This window comes from Branchiostoma belcheri, unplaced genomic scaffold, assembly GCF_001625305.1.
Source record: "Branchiostoma belcheri isolate BF01 breed outbred unplaced genomic scaffold, Haploidv18h27 scaffold16, whole genome shotgun sequence".
Lineage (NCBI taxonomy): Eukaryota > Metazoa > Chordata > Leptocardii > Amphioxiformes > Branchiostomatidae > Branchiostoma > Branchiostoma belcheri.
Window position 1 is genome coordinate 1,197,661 of NW_017803046.1, and position 19,888 is coordinate 1,217,548.

The window sequence follows — 19,888 nt, forward strand, 5'->3', positions numbered from 1 at the left end:
AAGAGACCCTTCGGAGAAGTTAGTCTCTTCCTTCAATGTTAAGTGCATCATTCTATCTGAGGAAAGTGCGTTAGTACGCAAAAAGTGGGTGATCGATTCCAACTTCAGTCTGTGTCTGGTTTTCGCTAGTCGCGTCGATGTGCGATCTATAACACTTTACAGGCCATGGGGGAGGGAGACCCAGTTCCCGCGACGAGCTTATTTTAGAACAAGAGATCAATAATTGAGCAGCTAACGACATTACGGTGTTTCATGTCTGGCAAGTTTTGGCAGCAAATTGTTGGAGAAGACGCTGATACGATCAGCGCATGTTGCGAATATGTCATCATTTGGTGCAGCTGTCTTCAATAGCTGTTATACGAAGAACAACTCTTCTATTGCAAAAGCTACCGTATATACTTCTACCTGTTGCAACGAAGACAATTATTGCTCTTTAATGACTACACATCAATAACAATTATTGTTCCTTCCAAAAAATCCTGTCTAACAAATAACAACCAGCCATACTTTACAATCATGTGTCCGGTGTCACATCAACATAGTTACAGAACAAGGTGTGCAACTCTTAACATGTACACCTCTAAACTGGACTAGCCAAAAAGGAACAACGTCAAAAAGCCTTCACATACAGAACTAGTACTACTGCAGCATGGATCTCTATACCACATGGATTGCAAACAGAGAAGTTCAAGCGTAAAGATAACCATGTCTTGTAAGAAAGTGAAGTACTTCAAAGAATTCGGAACCTATGCCCAGGCGTACAGACGGAATAGTGCCAATATTGCTGTTATCAGTATGCGCAGAGGATCAAGCGAAACAATTCAACTCTGCAAGTCCTCCCTCGGGCAAATCCTCTGATTCCACTTCTGGAAAAATGCGATCTTACTAATGGATAAAAACATTGCCTGTTGACATCTTAATGCAGCTTCTATGTCTGGTTAGGATTAATGGCACTCACGTGGGTAGCCAGACCCGGGCTGACAATTATTTCTTCTGACAGGCTCATGAGAGAATTTTCATTATTCCTCCATATTGAAATTGTTCCCATATCTACATCCATTTGCTAGAAAAGATGTATTGCAGTCTGTTGTGTTACAATGCTTACATATAGAGTTTTCTCTTGGAAAGCAACTCTGCAATATCTTGGATAGATATAGTCACTGTGATATAATGCCTGGTACTACCCGTTCGTAGCGCCATGTTTTTTTTTCTTATATTGCTTGTATATCAGTTGTTATTGAGGCAACCAACTCTAACCTTTGGAGATATCTTTTACGAGATGCGCGCAGTTCTCAGTGGCAAAATCCTTACAGAAAGCAATCAACTTCTTCCATTTGCAGTTTTCTTCGTAGTGTCTTGTCTACTGAGACGGCGTCTCTGGGAAAGTTGGTGTGATCTCTTTACAGGGCAATTTAATTCTATCGACCCTTGCTCCAACTTGACGTTGACCTTCGTCATGATCTTGAGCTCTCAACAGTGACATGTGGTATCTCAGGAAATCTTTTGCAGAAGGGTCGTCTGACAAACGGCCTTGGCCGTTCTAATGGTTGAGCATGGCGCCAGTGATAAGAACAATCTAGTTCACGTTCGTTACAAATGATTTTGTCTGTGGCAACCAGCGCCTTTGGGCGATAGAACAGAAACGTTCACATCAGAGAATCTTCTCTGTGCCTTTGATCGCAAACAAATGTAATCGATTGATCTATCGCTGCATACCTGCGTTGTTATAAATGTATAGATCCAATGTTTCCGTTTATATACAATATCAAATGTTAGATCGGATGACCTCAATACGTATATCGTTTAGGGGGTCTATTTGAGCTTATATAATACCTAGGTATTATCTATTGAAAGACTTTGGAACATGAGTTTGGAATAAGTCAAAATGCTACTGGTAAATTAACAGTTAGGTAGCAATACGTTAACGTTGTAGAGCTGTATAATGATCTGCTCGTACGTATTACGTAACAAACATGAACTTGCCAGCACATCTAACATAAGGTCATATTCAAGTTGTAACTGTACCTGACGTACATGTAGCCACTTTTTAAACTTTTAAATCTAGTTTATATAATAGAATCCAGTATATGTTTTCAGTTGTCATTTGTGTGCGACAGGGTTGTAGGTATTGATCTGCCTGGTCTCAGAAGCTTGTGACAATAGGTTAACAAAAGAAACCATATTCAACTCCTGATGACGCCGTCACTGTGTCAGCCGCCATGTTGGTGTCCCTATTTATATTTCAGTAAATTATAGCTCTCATCACCCTCTCAAATAACGAATGTTTACAGCTTGATGTAAAGATAATAATGCCATAGGAATGCCTATATCTTGCCGATATAGCAGAAAAAATGCTGTGTACGATTAAGCTATATTATCTATTGAGAAGCAAACAGATACACCAATATGGCAGTCCGTAGCTATCTGCTTCATCCACGATATGGAAAACGACCTGTTGAACGACATGTTTCTGTTTGTTCTTGCAGTCGTCATCACGTGCACGCCTATCAGCGATCTCCAGGAGATGATGCGAGCTGCCAGGAGACTCGGCATGACTGAAGGAGAATTTGCCTTCATCGCCATCGACCCGGAGTTCGAAGGGATGTACAGCGGTACTCACCTGTGGAAGACAGGTACACAACCAAGCGCCTTACCTTGAAATACCTTACTATTGACTACTGTTAGAATACTGGACACTGAGCAAGGCAGCGTTTTAAGGGGTATAAAGGAGGCTATATATAGATATCAGGGCACTCCAGTCATCACTTGATAGAGATGGTTGAAGAAATAAACTTCCTGGCTCGATTGATCAATTGCTGACGTCACGTATCCGTAAAGTCTCGCCTGAATAAAGTCACGTGTCTGTAACCGTAACTCTCGCGAGTTTACATTCGGATGTGATTGGTCATTTTTGTCCTCCAATTTTGATCTCGATCTTTGTCCTCGTCGCGTTGGAATTAAGTTCAACGTACCTTACCACTGAGTTTGCAATAAAGCAACAGGTAAAGCTTGCAGGTCATCGTCATGGGTGAACGATTTGTTGTACGTCTATGACTAGCATGAGGCAGTGTCCTTTGCAATATGCATCTGGCTGCTCATACAGACTATGTTCAAGGGCGCAACACGCCCAAGGCTTTGCCTCTAATTTACTTCCCGTGTTGAGGGCACTTTCAGGGTACACTTTAGTACACAAGATGATACATACACTGCTCACCCCCAAAATATGGGCCCTGTGTCATACATACCAAAATCGTAGTGAGATGCAAAAAGGACTCAATGAAACGACCTATATATATATAGCTCATTTTCCAAACAGGTCAAAGCCTAGTTGATTAAGGTAAACTTCCTGCAAATCAAACGAAAAGGAACATGGGAATTGAAAACGTATCTTACGTGAAACAAAAGTTTGAAGTTTGACTCTTTATTCATTTCTGGCTTTGCAGGACCTGTTGGCTTGTGGCCGCTGAACAGTAAAAGCACATCGGAGGATGTCAGCAAATCTTGCACATGGCACGAGAATGGAGATGGCACAACCAAGAGAGAATGGGAGCCCAACAACAACCATGGCGACCTGAGCAGCAGCGTGACATTGGCTCCTGATAGGGGGTCATATTACTTCGGGGGCTACCCTGGCTCCAAGATGGTCATTCCGAGTGTGGACGGTTTGGACGTCCGGCAGTCTCTGACGGTGTTGGTCAAGATTCAGCCCAGTAACGGCATCAACGGCACCATCTTCGGCTACAACGGGAGCGGGATGGAGCTTCTGCAGCTCGGGAGTACGGGCCTGTCAGCAAGGTAAGGCAGCACTACATCTCACACACTACGATGCGATCATTGATGTGGACATCGAAGTAATATGAAACCCTAGTGGGCAGTACATCTGCCGAAGTATGCATCTCGTATTTGCCAGTATAGTAAGTTGTCCCAATGGCTATCAACATTGCCGCAGTCAAAATCACCGTTTTCTTCATCATTGTCGATCATCACCATCAGCATCAGCAAAATACCGTACAATGATTTATTGGACTAACACCATGGCTATAAAATGAAGATGGGAACCTACCTATAAACCGAAAAAAATTGAAAATGATTTTAACTTTAAAAAGCAGTTGGATTTTGCATTGCTGCGTTCTACTTGTGGTGAAAAGGTCACACATATTTTGTCAGGCGTTTCTTAGTTTCCTAATACCTGGGCCACGAAGCTATACTTTCCATGACACTTTTACCATTGCAAAAATGGCTGATAAATTTACGATGTGTGTGTTCCACATCCCAGGTTTGTACGGGCGGACGGCACCATTCTAAAATCGGTCAACAAAGAGGGCGTTCTGGAGCCCGAGAAGTGGAACTACGTCGGCGCCACGTACGATTATCGAACCGGCATCGCCAAACTGTGGCACGACGGGAAAGAGGTGGCCAGCGAGTCCATCGGCATCGTCGACCTGCGCACCCAGGGTCCCATCACGGTCGGCGCCAACTTCAAGGGCAAAATCACCTGCCTGCAGATCTATAACTACTCCATGGACGACAGCCAGATAGCCACGGCGAAAGAGGCATGCCAAGATGGTAAAGATGGTAAGGAAACACTGACTAGAGGATATCATTTAAACGTTTCGATGTATCTCAGTTACATTTATATAAATCTATCGTTACGACAGAAGTGTGGGGGTTGTGCATTCACAGTAAGTTTCATCTGAAAAGCAGACATGTATCTACTCAACTGTACGTATGTCGTTAAACTGCGTTGTATATAGTGTTCAGCAAAAAGTGCCTACAGTGGTGCCTTACGAATCATTAGGGTCTATGGTTTCTCTTGCTTGCAAAACAACGTCTGTTTCCCGCAACTGACTAGATTTTGATAAATATTTGGCCGCAGGGTATAGTAACAAAGATGAGAATACGTTCATATATATAAATCAATACGTCGAAGTTCCCTGGAAGAGTTCTTGGGACAACGCCAGGGCTATCTTGGCCATTCCTTATCAATATCCCTCACCTGTACATGTGCAATAGAAGATTACCGCAATTTCCTAGGGGACGTCTGTATTACCTAGCGGTATATAGTTTAACCCAAGTTACCGCGCAGTGTGTTCTGTTTACCGTTGTTATGATATAGCAGAACTAACGGTGAACTACCTCTCAAGCTAATGCTGATGCGAACCTGTGACTGCAAAATTGGGATAAACACAATGCTTCCTTTCTTTCTAGCATTTTCCTAGTAAACAAAAGTATTGAATATAACCCGAAAAAATGAAGCAATAAAACATAACAAAAGGAAAATAGTTATCATGGACTAAAACATGCATGGATGGAAGAAACAACATCTAAATGTCTTCTAATTTGCAGTCCAAAATTTTCAGGAAGAATTGGATCTTTTGTCTCTTTGTTGTAGGAAATAGTTTAATTCGTCAATGTTATCGAGAACTGTACATGTATGTGATAATAAATATCAATATGTGATCTCGGTGGTAATTGCTGTCCGAAATTTATGTTACAGGGAGAACTATTCCTGATCAACCTGACGAAATAGATAATTATTTCTCAGTTGTGTTTCAATTGTCAACTTTCAGCTTCTTCTGACGAGAAAGACCTGATTGAGGCGTTTCGTTCCGTCATCGCGATCACTCTGCGAAAACCGGCAACCTTAGAATTCGGAGAGTTCGTCAAGAAGCTAGAGGAAAGAGGAGTTAAGGTAGGTTCAGTCATTTTAGTTTGTACATATCGATGTATACAGTTTGTGGAACCTGTAGTTAAAACAGAAACAGATACGGAACCCAAACATCCACTTCATTCGTAGACCACGAGCTATCTGCCAATCGAAAGTCATGATTGTAACATGTATGAGATACAAAATTTAAAACTGATATCTGCTGCATTACCATTAAAGGGTGGTAGGGGACAATAAAAAATGAACTTGTCCTTTGTTTTGCTAATTCAAATACTAAATATAGTAAGGGTTAGTATACAACTCCCCAAGTTATGCTGTGCACAAATACACACACATGCTACAGAAAACATAACCACCTTCGTTAAAAAAAGATTCATTGCATAGACTATTGACGTGAAAATATTCTAAACAATACACTGATAATCGTTTCTGGACTTAGATAATGGCCAGAGGATGCGGGTACCATTTAGAAAGCAACTTTCGTGGTTATTGAGGTGCTCACAGTATCGTTCAACACTCTATTTACTTTAAAATTCCATGTTGAGTCGGTGCAAAAGAAAATAAATTCATTCTGACTACGCCGTATGATGAGGTGCGAATCAAAGCGATAAAATGTCAAGTAATAATACATTATCGTAGTAAAATCAATTGAGGTGCTATCAGGCAAGTCCCTAAGCCGGTTTACCGCTTCAAATACAGGCTGATTGCTACTAGTTACAGATGGTGTCTGGTACATTCGGCGCTGTGTTATCGCCCAGCCACAGGCAGGCATAGTTTGTGGTAAGACCTGCTACACGATGGCCCTTGAAAGTCATTTGGACGTGTTGTGGGGAACAGACTGTCAGAATACTGTAAAAGGTGTCATGGGACACAGGAAAAATGTTCTCTGAACTGACAGAGGTGAAGGAGGATTCACATTTCTTTTTAGTTTCAAAAGACGTATTTGGCGACTGCAGTGGTAATAAAGAAGAGTGTTTTGTAGTATCTAACTCTGGCATATACCTGCACATGTATCATGCAAAGAGGAAAGCGTTTGGGGCATTGATGCGAATGATTGAAGATCACACTTCATCAAACGTAGTTATACATACGCTGTACGCATCTGCCCGAGCCTCTCTTACTAATGTCGTCTACAGGCACACGATCACTTAACCTCTTTCACCGTCCCGTAGTTATTTATGTGACGGAAACAGAAAATGGGAAGTTCAACACGTTACTCCGAGTGGAAACGGAATTTGTCTTTCCAAGTTTGACAAGGAAGTCGAGGACGTGAATGCACTATACTACACATATCTATATATAAGGAAACAAAGATATGTTAGGTCTATTGCGAATTCTTCCTTAGAGGCTAGTTGTAAATAACAAGATACAATTATTGAACATCAACGACAATGTGGCTTCTGTGATTTCTAATGCTAATGCTCTAATTATAATACTAATAAAACTTGGGTTGAACTTCTTTTCTAGAAGCAGTAGAAGGCGGAAGACTCCACCTTTTCCGTAGTGCGTGGGTTCTGTGATTCTAGGAGGCGTCTAGTTTTTTTCTTTCGTCTGTGAATGTGGAGATGTATTTTGGTGGCAGCTGAAGTTCTTAAAACAACTCCCTTTAATCGTAATCGTCATAGGAACAGTTAGACACAAAATACGATTCGTCTCCCACTACTTTTGACGTCAGAATAAAAGCCTTTCGAACTGTCTAATTACACAACCCTAGCCGGGGGAAATCATAACCAACACTACAGCATCATCGTGCGAACGACTTTGATAAATCATCTATGTCACAAATATTGTCACCCCACCAGGACGGACGTGGTGCCACCTCTGCGCACTGATCCGTTGATAAAGTCAGAGACAGACGTCTTGCAATTTTCTTCGCTCCGGAGATTTCCAAAAGCCAGAACATTCGTCTTCTAGGATCTCGCGACCTTTCCTGCAGAGCTCGAGCTACAAAATATAGCCGGTCTTGTCACTGGCATTTTGAGGATCGCCGTGGGAGGGGGGCGGGCTGAGTTCACAGGAAATATCCTGACCAATATCAATGGATGGGATCAGATGTGCTAATGGTTATTCTACCCCTTTTGATATCACGCGTATGGCGAATGATCTAAACAGATGTGCTGGGAGCAGATATGAGATTTTTTTTGGTATGGCCTTTGCGGGGATTTGTTGTGAAGGCACGACTACTGTGGTTGTGCAGCAGGCGGTAATGGATGGATGGATGTACGGGATAAAGGCATCGTCTGATTGATCGGTTTGATGGTAAATGGCGGTGACTATATCTCTACGTGTTGTCAGCGATGGCATCTTGACAGCGATGCGGAAACTCCATTGACTGCTGAGAACACTGACAAAGACGTATAAGATGTCTCGCCACAGATAAGCCCTTTTACCTTGACACAAAAAGGGTCACAAAGAAAGGTTCTGTGATGTATCTTTCCTTTGATATTTCTAGATCCTTTGCGCTTGGAGGAAAGATATTTTTCCAAGAAATTTTGCGATGCTATCGATTTCTAAAGTTGACTCCATCATGCGCGCACATCTTAAAGTCACCCGGAGTTTACTTGATGATAAATCTGAGATTAATATAAGTCTGCAAAAGATAAAAACTGCCAACCGTCAAAATTTTGTTGTCACGGACAGATCTGACATATCTTTTACAAAACTACTGGGCACGTTTTATATATGCTATAAGAACTGTCATGAAATGCAGTTTGCGTTGTAGTTATGATCGATATAAAAGTTTATCCAGATATCATCTGGAGTATTGTACATACTAGGCGCATTAAAAGGTCGCCCCGGGTGTTCCTGTCTAATGTTGGTGAATCCGGTCCCGAGTGAGCTAACTTCCAGACAGAAAGATAAACGCCTCACGTAAAACCGGAGAGCGATAGATGGTTTAAAAGGTGCCCTTAGGTCTTATCCATTTTCGCGAACCTGGGGTGCACACGTCAACAGCTTGGAGAATTTCTCAAGGGACATTTTGTCACATTCGCTTTTAGCCTGGTAGACAAAGGAAGCACTAAGGAAGTTAGCGCGGGGTCCTTCAAGGATGATGCAATGATACCAAGAAAAGTTTGGGTAGAGATTAAAGACGCACAAGTATGCAAAACTTGTAGCTGACAATCATTCAGTCCGTATGATAGCAACATGTATAAACACACTAACGTCTGCACTCATGATACTATCACGTGACTTCAAAAGCTCTAGGTAAGAGATTTCTTTGTGTTGGATCAAAAGTTTTAACTTTCAACATGTAACTACCAACACAGATGAACTTTCATGATAGTACTGCATTTTCTTGTTGCTCGATCTCCAAGGTTCTAATAAAGCACGCCATTCTCCCTAGACTGTACTATAGTGTTAATCTTAGCAAATTTCTGGAACAAACGACATTCTTGGGAAATGGGGAGCATGAAAAACGATACGATAACGTCTTGCAACATGTGCTTGGAAGATACGACTACAGAGGTGCCTCGGCAATAAGACCAATAAACCTTGCACATATCTTACTTTTTTTACCTAATGCTGGGCCCCATCTCTCCATCCTTGGAAGATAATTCAAGTTTTATACATTTTCCATGTTTGCTATTATTCTGCTTCCTCCGTGCCTTTTAGCACCTTTTCTCAAGTTGGTGGTAAGTGGTAACCTTCACGGTTGGTGAGCATGTAAAACGATGATTTCCCCCCTCCCTCCTTGCAGGAAAACCACTACGTCACGGCCTATCACGACTCCATGGTGCTGTTCGCCACGGCGCTGAACGAGACCATCGCCGCGGGGGTGGACCCGGCCGACCTCAAACAGAACGGCTCGCCCATCCTACAGAGGATGTGGAACCGCACGTTTCAGGGTAAGTCTGGCTGGAACAACGTCAGCGAATGATAAACGAAGCCACTTACATACATTTGCTTTGTTAGAATGCAGAACATATGACCTGGAATCTACCTAGGAAGACCAGAGGAACTGGTCGAAAGCTAAAGCTCTAGGTGAGAAGATTTACCTTGTGCACGTAATGGATCAAAAGTTTTAACCTTAGACCTGGAATCTAGACTGTTGCCCGGCCCACACAGAGTAGGACCAGGTCTAACATTCTCCTATCAAATTTTACTGAAGCCCCTGGCATGTCCTAGGGCTGCTCATTGAATCCAGGAAGGCAAAATCACCAACTAAAAGCGAGGGTAAAAGCTCACAACGCTGAAGAATATAATAGCCTCCAGCTGCTAGCTGAACGCGGCAGATGCTGGTGAGAATAGGTTAAGAGCACATCCATCGCAAAAGTACTTACCGGAGTTTCAGAGGGATGTAAGCGAACAGACAAGCACATTGTAGTCGTGTACAGGGGACTCTTGCAAACAATGTTGAACACCACTGAGGTTTCTCCTATTTTCGCCCATAGAATTGGTATGAAACGGGTAAGCAAAAGTAATGCCTAAGAGTGCAGCCCCAGGCCTCAGTTAACCTGATATTACTGTAGCGCTTGGGATTACCAAATAAACGCATGTCCCTTCTACAAGGTACTTACTATACAATAGCGATATCTTTCGTAAGATCCAAAGGGCCCCAAATATCGCCTCTTTTCAAATAGTCTTGTTGGTGACTTCCTCTAGGGCATATATAACATTCGCTTGCTGATATTGGCCGTGCTTGCTAGTGTTATCACGTATTCGCGCAAACTTTGTCTGTGCAAGCAATGAAATAACCGACGTTCCTTGGGACGTACACTTTACGCCTGGGCTACCTCTGGCCACGGAGCTATATATCAGACGCCACGGTACTTTAAAACCCCCATCCTTTCTCAGGGTGAAAGCTCTAACAAAAGGCTTCCGACGTCATTGATACCGCGATAACACAAATGTCACAGACAGCCCCAAAACGGATGCAAATACCAGATGAAAAGGTCGGAAGCATTCGTATTACGTTCATATTACGTACATTTATTACATGGAAATTGACTCCAATTGGTATGGAAAGAAAAATGGCCATAAAACATGAACAGTGTCAATGACTGATGCCCATATTATGCCCTGATAAACGCATCCAGTGGTAGACGGACGTTAGGTTGAAAGGCGTGGGTGGAAAAAGTTCTGCCTGTCGTTGTGAATTTACGAAAAGTATGAAAATGCATTTGTTACTAGAAGTCATCATGAAACAAATCATGAAGTATAACTTCCTAATCTCCAAGCAGATATTTGGGTGGTTGCAAAGACAGTATCAAATTAGCCAGGCAGTATCCATTTGCCTGACAGTTACCATTTGCCATCTAAGCTGACTGGTGTAAAAAAAAAGTTAAAAAAAGATAGCCCGATAAAAATGCCTAACACACGCCAAGAATAAACCAAATGCTCGAAGAGTACAACTGCCAGCACAAACGAACGCATTTGGACGTACTTGAACTGTTGTGGATGAACTTCAACCATCGTTAAAGAACGACTGAACCGACAAACATGTTCTACAGTACTGCAGTTCATATTCAAAAAGTTCAAACATACAACAAATAGTTGTTAAATACAATGTTGCGTATATGCTGCAGCGATCCCTCTCTAATCCACCCCTTTTCTTATTTTTATTATATTTTTAATATTAGTGCATACTATATTAACCCAGAAACTATCAAAGAACCGCAGGGGGCATCTGTTTCCGTGATGATAGGAACATATTTTTGAAAAATAAACGAGCATTTGTGATTATTTGGGATGTTTAAGCCAAGGGTAAGCAACTGCAATACGTTACATATGCCTGACTACTGACACATAATAGATTTCCTAAATGACTAGTGATGGTATACAGCATGGGTCTACGCTATTATCACTCTATGAAAAGCCGAGTTTCCGGGTCGGAAAATGCCACACACATCCTCAGGAAATTCTAGATTTCTAGGTAACCAGGGGACTTCTAACCTACGCACGTGGTGCCCAGTCCTGAATATGGCATTGCAACTCTGGGATATGCAGGGCTTTGATAACTACCCGTACATATACCGTTGAAATGGATGTACACAGCAGGGAATTTGCCGTCTGCTGCTCTGCGTGTTTTTAGAGTATGTTTAATTTAGTGGCAATTATCACCTAATTATCTCCCCTGATTTTTCATCTGGTTTCTACATTATGTCATACATCCCTGTGTTCGGTGAAATAAGCATTATCAATGAACGTAATTGTACACTGTTATTTTCTCGTTATGTTGCAGGTGCTGGAAAAGACAACATCAGTATTGACGAGCTAGGGGACAGGGACACTGATTACACTATTGTCGAGATGGACAAGGTTTCTGGGGAATTTAAGGTAAGGGGTCATCATATACATACAGAGAGAGAAGAGAGACATAGACAGACATAGACAGACAGACACACACACACGCGCACGCACGCGCGCACATACATACACACACACACACACACACTCACACACACAGTCACACACACACTCACACACACAAACACACACACACACACACACACACAAACATACACACCCATCTATGGACAATTTTCCATTCTTCACATGTGCAAACTATTTCATTCAACAACGAATGGAGAGGTTGCAGAGGTCTTGCAGACTCTCCCATAGAGTGAACAATCTGTAAGGTGGCGTGGTGCGCTATACTCGTGGCCTTGACACAAATCATGGCAACGTACGTACGCTGGAGTGACGGTGACAAAGATGCTGCGAGTGAAACTGAAAATGAGAATAGAATCATACTACACGTTATAAAAACATTTCCTATTGCCTTATCCCCTGTATATTTAGTCTTCAGCGTGTTGGTAATTTAATGACATTAACATATGGTGATTATCTTTCAGCCTTTCTGGGATTATATGGGTTTTACAAAGTCGCTGATCAAAATCGCCGGTCAGGACAAGGTCATGGACTGGCCGGGTAACAAAGTCCCTAACCCGGAGCCCTGCGGTCTGCGAGGGTCCAACGGTGTTGCTGCAACAGAGGCTTGTGAAGGTATCCGAATAGTAATTGTATGTCCCGACGCAATTCAACCATTTTGGCTGCAATGTTTAATTTGTGACAAAGTTATTGAAATAAACCATTGATATATATATACATAGTATATACAATTTCCATGTCAATACTGAGTTGGACATTGCCAGGCAGAATTTTTTTTACACTTTTGTGGCAACTCAACACAAAATTACGAAAAGCGTGGTCATTAAAGATGAGATTTCATTTCAAAGCGCAATAAACACGCTATTCAATAACAGCAATGATAGGACACAGGGCTAGTTTAAAAAAAAACAGCGGACATATAATTGAGGGAAATTTTTGGATGAACCGAAATTTTCAAACTTTTTGTGTAAGGTTGATTTTCAATGAGAAAGAAATGTATAAAGTATGCTATTACTGAAAGAGTGGCTGAGCCAGAATGATTCCTCACTGCCTCTCTTTAGGCAGAACCCCGGAGTATCCAATGTAATACCTCTCCCGCAGAGAAAGGCTTGCTGAAAGGCTGCAATTACTTCTCTCGTGCCAAAGTACAGTAAGATGACAAGGCAAAACAAATCGATAGAAGTAAAAAAAAATGTTCTTCGACACGTTGTTCAGTTCATCATGCTCCCTGCTAAATGTGCATGCATCTGGCTGGAAGTAAAATCATTTCCTGCGTCGCCTATTTATATGCGAACACACCTGTTCATCATTTGGTAATGATCCGGAGAGGGGAACCAATTTAGCATCCAAATATACATCAGCACGCCCCCAGCTGCGTTTGAAAGATGTGATTTTCATGTCTCGAACATGAACACCAACACAAGAAAAAAAGCTTACAGGAAACAAAGAGGATACTTTGGAGACAGGAATTTAGGAAAGGGGTGCAACGTGGGGAAAGAAAAGGGAGACTTGCTTCAGAACTAAGATATTTAAAGAGCACATGTTCACAAACGTAACTAATGCTAACGAAAGATAAATAAAAAAACACGGGAAACAAAAGCTATCCACTCCACTCATCACACATCGTGACCATAGCATGTCCAAACATTACTATCAGTCAAAAATTTAATTAAGCCTTTAGATCACGACCTAAGAACATATCAAATCTGATAACAACACACCATAGCTTCTTGAGTTATATTTCTTCGCCAAACGTCCGTCAATTGGCTTAGGATTCTGAAGAGGTTCCACCCATGGCGTTCTATTGAAAGGTCGCAGTTTCAAGGAAAGACTGCAGGAGTTGAACGTCCCATATGGATGAACACAGCACTATGAGCGGAATTCGGATTTCTCGAAAATTGGCTCCATTGTTCTGGTTCGCCCATCTCATTTTACAACGTGTTCACTTCAGTAACCACTCTGGAGACACACAGGCACTCAATTTTTTGACGATAAATCAAAACACCTGGTGCCAGCAGTGTTCTTGCGGATACGACCGGAGAATGGAAAGTAGCGGTACTCGTTGAGGCTGCAGATGAACAGATTCGTCCCTTAAAACTGTTGATAGAACTTGCCATGCGTTGCATCTTATAGCAAAGAAAGAGGCGTCCTGTTTAATACATATAATAATGCCAATATTCACCCTCTTCGCCAAACATATCTTAAGTATGTCTGCATTTCTTAGTCAGTCATATAGACAGCTGATTTTTCCAAGACTATACCGGCACTCACAACCCCAAGAACATTCCACAGAACAGCCTTTAACAAATCGCGATGGCGCCGAACAAGTTCTGTTGTCTAATCAACGTCTGACCCTGAACTTCATTTAAACCCATCTTTTTCCGTACCTATACAGCTCTATCTGCTGGTGGCCACGCGAAATGAGATTTCCCCGCTTCCTGAACTATGTCTGTACCAAATTACGTTATGGCCCGTCTGTATCAAATGTCCATTCTGGTAGCCTACAGTAGATATCTCATTAACCCTTTCCTCCATGAAGCTGCCTAACCTTGTGAATGATACAAATTTGGTGCTAAAATAGTGCCCAAGGGAGTAGGAATAATGTTGTGTCGTCTGACTGTAAGATTACCATGATTGTGATACGCGAAACGAAATGTGTGTGGTAATGTTTGTAAGGATGTAGTGGTGTTTTTTTTTTCCACGTTATTTTTATTAGGTTTTCAAAAACAAAAACAAGTACAATACACAGACTTGCATGGCACAGGTTTTACAAGAACAGAAACAAACTCATACCAGAAACCAATTCATTTATACTTATTCATCTCAATCTAAACATAAAGAAAACTGTAACACATAGTAAATGAAAGTTTAGTCGAGTCAAAAAGAACAATTTAAGAACAAAATTTAAGGTGTAACTTTCCCCACTTGCCCATATGTTTGTGTATTTTCCCCCCTCTATTTGCAATTATAAACTCCAATTTGCAAAAATATGCTACAAAAGATATAAAGGAGGATAGTTTAAGAGGGCATTGGCGATTTCTAAAGATGTAAATTTTAGTCAACAGAATAATTATTAAGTTAGACAATATTGAACAATTGTCGGTTAAATCCCCAAACATAACATTGAAAGCGGTCAGCTGTAGATTCATTCCAGTATGACTTGAGTACCAGTGGTCCACCTGTTTCCAAAATTCAATTACATATGGGCAGTTCCAAAACAAATGGACCACCGTCTCCTCTTCCTCCTTACAATGATCACATATAGGGGAATCAATTAATCCCCAAGTATACAATGTTTTATTTGAGGTTAAAAATTTGTATAATAATTTATATTGAAACATACGTGTCCTTGAATCTATAGAAGTTTTATATATTAGACTATATACCCGTTTCCAATGTATTGGAATGTTAAAATATTCTTCCCAAGATGATTGGATCTTGTAAGGAGGCTCCCATGATCTATTGTCGCACATAAAGAAGAAGTATAGTGCTTTATTAATCTTTCTCTTTTCGAGCCATGTAATATTTCTACAGACCGGGATGCAAACTCTCAAGGGTGTGTTTGTCTGTCTCAACAACTGTTTCCATTGAATTGGAATAGCTGAAATCAATTGATTATATGTAAATTCAGAACACACATTACCAAATTTTAGTGCAAAGTCTTCGAATGGTAACACTCTATTCTCACAATCCAGAATATCATTGACAAACAACACTCCCTTGTTACAAAAAGTGGCTGAGTAAAATGGTTTTCCCCCAATACATATATTTGAGTTTAGCATCAACAATTGTTGTTTAATTTCCACTGTATTCTCTGGGGGGCGCAGTTGGAACTTTAACCAATATTGTATCACTTGACTAAAAGTGTAGTGGTGTTTGTTTGTTTGTTGTTTAGTTGTATAACTCAAGAAGCTAAAAATATCAAAGACAAATCAAACTCTACTGATGAATAAATTATCCATTTAATCTTATGCAGTAGTAGAGTTTGATTTGTCTTAAAATCTGTTTACCTGGATGTCTAACCTTCGTCAACGTACTAAAATGTAATGTTATGAAAGTAACGTTGCTAAGACTATCTACCGAAAAATTGTTTGGGTTTTCCTTATTACTTCATTAGAACTTCCGTTTTAATATTTTATGTTCTGCTATGGTCACTATGTTTATCTGGTGTATAGCTCTTTTTTGCAATGTCATATGTATGTACCTAATGGTTATGATACCTACATGTATATACTTGATATTTACAAATGAAGATACAAAATCATAAGAATCAACAGGTCGATTTATAAAATCGACCTGTTGCGTCTGTTATGTATAGTAAGTATCTTTTGTATGGGGAGCAATATGATATCTCTATTCTTTCACTAAATAGTCAGAATGTGCTTATATACACATACATACGACATAGCATTGGCGCTTTGGCATGCATAGAGTCAAAAGGTTTAATATTGACGCTTTCTTTTTTCTTTCTCCTAGTAGACAAACCTCTCGAAAACATCCTTCTGTACAGCCTTATTGCTGTACTACTGTTGTTGGTGGGGTCCTTCCTGACTTACGTTTGGTGGTGAGTATATTCTCAATTCGTATACCAACATAGCAGACATGTACATTTACATCAAGCCTGGATGGCGTCGGTATTTAGACACCGAGGAAAAAATAAAAACACAGCACAGCAGTTCTTTTACCGTAAGAAATTGTGCAGTTCCTCCTTAATCTGTACAGAAGTAAACCCTTATAAAACCAGGGGCTTGAATAGCATACACTTCGTGCAACGAAAATATTTCTACACTCTGGTACCACGTAATCTCGATACAATCAATTGAAAGCAATGCGCAATGTTGCTGTTTTGTGTCAACATATAAGAAGGGAATACTTAAATGTAGTTTTTAGCAAGTTTCTTTCAACTTTAGATAGCTGGACAGTTCGTTCATAAAAGGCACAATACTTTCAAAGTCAAAGTCAACTTAAAACATGATTCTTGTAGGAGGAAAGGCAGTGTAGCTTGTGGACGCCTATTTCAGGTATTTAAACTGTATAAAAAGGCATAAAGTAACGTCGTTAGCCGTACCATCAGTATTGTGACTGCTTGAATTGCACTGGGCAGCACAGCATCAGCAGAAGATGGACAAACAAGTAGTTGAACGCACAACTACAATAGGAAAAGTATGGACTGTTGTGGACGGCTGCTTCATATAGGCATTGTCAGACCTAAACCCTGCGATCAGTGCAGTGACAGCTTGAACGGCAGGACTTAGAGCAGCCCAGAGTGAAAGATGAGATCACTGAACTGTGAAGAAAAAGTTCGTGCCAAACCTCACACAACTCACGCCTGTAATTTAGACTTGGGCGTAAAGCCTGACATTTTACGGCCTTTCCACAGCGGCTTTGCACACAGGCGGCGCTGAAAGAGCAGGGATTAACGGCTTGAAGATCAAAGTGAAAAAGTAATAGGCTGCCCTTAGCATCGCCAGCATGTCTCCGCAGTATTGAAAGATTTCCGAGAGCGGTGACGATCTGTCATGGCGCCTTCATCAATTAACTGGAGATGAACGTTTCATTTCTTCAATACTTACTACTTTGTAAATAGCATCATCGTCATCAACTGTGTATTGCAATGGTTGAAACATATCACAGCTGCATTATCTTCGTTTTTCTTCAGATTTATAGGTCTGGCAAACCCAGGTTGATGTTATTGAACATGAATGACATAGTAGAATACTATATTTAGTACCACAGATTGTGTACACGACACGATACCAAGACTATCAGAAACAGGGCCCATTAAAGAAGATTGATGATGTCAGAGTGTGGTTTATTTCATTAGTATAAATGAATTATCCGGGAGTAATCACTCGCGAAGATAACACGTTTATAGTTATCGCAATGATATAAAAATGGTCCAAAGGATAGCAGCCTGGTATTATTTGGCAGTTTGTGGTGTTTCTAGAAATAAGTTCTCCATTCCTATAGCTATATTGCTGCAAGGCACGAAAGCAATCTCCGAACATAGCAGTATAGCCTCGGGCATCAAGCTGACAGAACGTTCGAGGAGAATTTTAAACACAAAGTTTGAGAAAGCTTGGGGACTTTGATCTCGTTTTGAACGTTTTCTTTGACAGCTTTTAATAATGACATGAATAATTTATATGAAGTAATTGGGCACAGATTATAATGTATAACAGGAACCAAGCACTTTGCCTGTACAAGAATCAACTTCAGTGTTCAACTTTGGCATTTTTGGAATTCTCCTTAGAAACACCGCATGCAATTCCCTACTGCTCCCTGGTCGTGACAGAGACTGATTGCACCAGAGAACGATATGAATTTGCCGAAAGAAATGGAATAACTGATACCAGAAGTTAATTTCCTGTGGTGAAACCTGCTAAATCCGAGCGGGTCTATCCGTCTAGCCCAATTTCACAGAGGATGTGTCTGGTCTATCTGTACTTTTCGTCAAGCTGCCTGACTGCAGCTTTAACAAACTGTAGTGTGAAACTGGCGAGTATTTAATTGCTGTCCTTAGGCAATACTTTTTTGAAAAGGATCTTTGTCGAGGAGCGTCGTTTGCCTTAGCAAATACAAAAGATATTAAACATTCTCTGAAAATGAATATTTCCTTACCAGAAGAACATAAAACACATCATAGACGAAACATATCTCAACGTCTCCTTTCAAAGAAAGTAACTTATAGCAGAAAATCAAATTCATTTTTTACAGTCATCAAAAGTTTGTAGGAGCTGATTACTGCACCAAGTCTATCATATATGCCCCCCCCCCCATCAGTACTTGAATAGCATGTCTAAGTGTATTTGCCTGCCCGTGTATCGTGGGCTTGTAGAGGACTTCAGGTTCTTATCTAGCAATTTCCGATTGTGACCCTGCCGAGCGTCTCAGGTACTTAAGAACTGATCCGACACTTCATTATCCATGGCCCTGAGAGTTAGGAAGATAACAGGGACTTATGTTCAGACATGTCGGTTATGGCCTTCAGCGAATGAAGATTGTGGCGCTTGCTGCAGCTTTTTTAATTGGCGAACACGGATCCACGGATTCATGTTACACCGGTACCAGGAGGGCAATTACGCCTGATGTAATACACGGTGGGTGATGGGCAGACGTCACTATTGCGTTGAGATTGTAGTTCCTAGTTATTAAATATCTTTGAAAATACTTTTTTCTCTTGAAAATTTCGGTCCATTTTGGAGACTTTTGTGCTGGAAGGAATGGGTAGGGTCTAACCTTTCCTACTTTGGTAATATTTTGTTCATTTCATCAGTTCAGTGAGCATAATTAGAGACCAGAGTGATGCGTTTTTTCCTACCTAGGGCGGAGGGATACATCGGAAAAGTAGGGGTTGTTAACTGTTGTCAGCTGTTATCAGAGTTTTCGCCGGTCAACCCCGTGCTTTCTTTTCCTATTTGGGGGCAGACGCTTGTGGCATCTGGTGCAGAAGAATTTTTGAGATTAAAATGCGAGAGAGTACGTTCATGAGGACTTGTTTCAGCGTATTTAACCATAGGTTTCTATGGCCAAAGGTAATGGCACTGTCTGCCCTCAGGCTGGTTGACGGATGTAGTGGTGTACACCGATAACCAAAACTCCACGAGGACCGCACACAGCATCTCGAGTGAGAACAAAACGATCGCTACGAATTACGTCTTGAATGAAAAGGGGTCCAAGTCACACCACGGAAGAAATCGTACATTTGGCCTCTGGCCAAAACACCCGAGCATAAATACATCCATCTGCTATGAGACGTAAGAATTTCCAATGAGAGTGCACTGACCATCGGTGCCCTTGCTGTAACACCATCAATATACCATGGCAAACTGTCGTTGCCTTTTCCCAGTGTACTTTAGATAAGGGAAAGTCTGCTTTGATATTTCC

At 41.1% G+C, this 19,888-nt stretch overlaps 1 protein-coding gene across 6 annotated transcripts in view; it reads left to right on the forward strand.

The window, feature by feature from the left end:
• The window catches only part of LOC109465960 (atrial natriuretic peptide receptor 2-like), a 76,410-nt gene that overhangs the window by 38,908 nt on the left and 17,614 nt on the right, over positions 1-19,888 (forward strand). For 5 of the 6 annotated variants that reach the window (XM_019763453.1, XM_019763455.1, XM_019763456.1 and 2 more), the window contains exons 2-9: positions 2,487-2,633; positions 3,444-3,795; positions 4,277-4,575; positions 5,571-5,692; positions 9,369-9,516; positions 11,853-11,947; positions 12,466-12,616; positions 16,478-16,565. In XM_019763453.1, coding sequence (XP_019619012.1) covers positions 2,487-2,633; positions 3,444-3,795; positions 4,277-4,575; positions 5,571-5,692; positions 9,369-9,516; positions 11,853-11,947; positions 12,466-12,616; positions 16,478-16,565 — 1,402 coding nt within the window. The remainder of the gene's footprint in view (positions 1-2,486; positions 2,634-3,443; positions 3,796-4,276; positions 4,576-5,570; positions 5,693-9,368; positions 9,517-11,852; positions 11,948-12,465; positions 12,617-16,477; positions 16,566-19,888) is intronic. The other variant, XM_019763452.1, reaches the window with a different exon arrangement.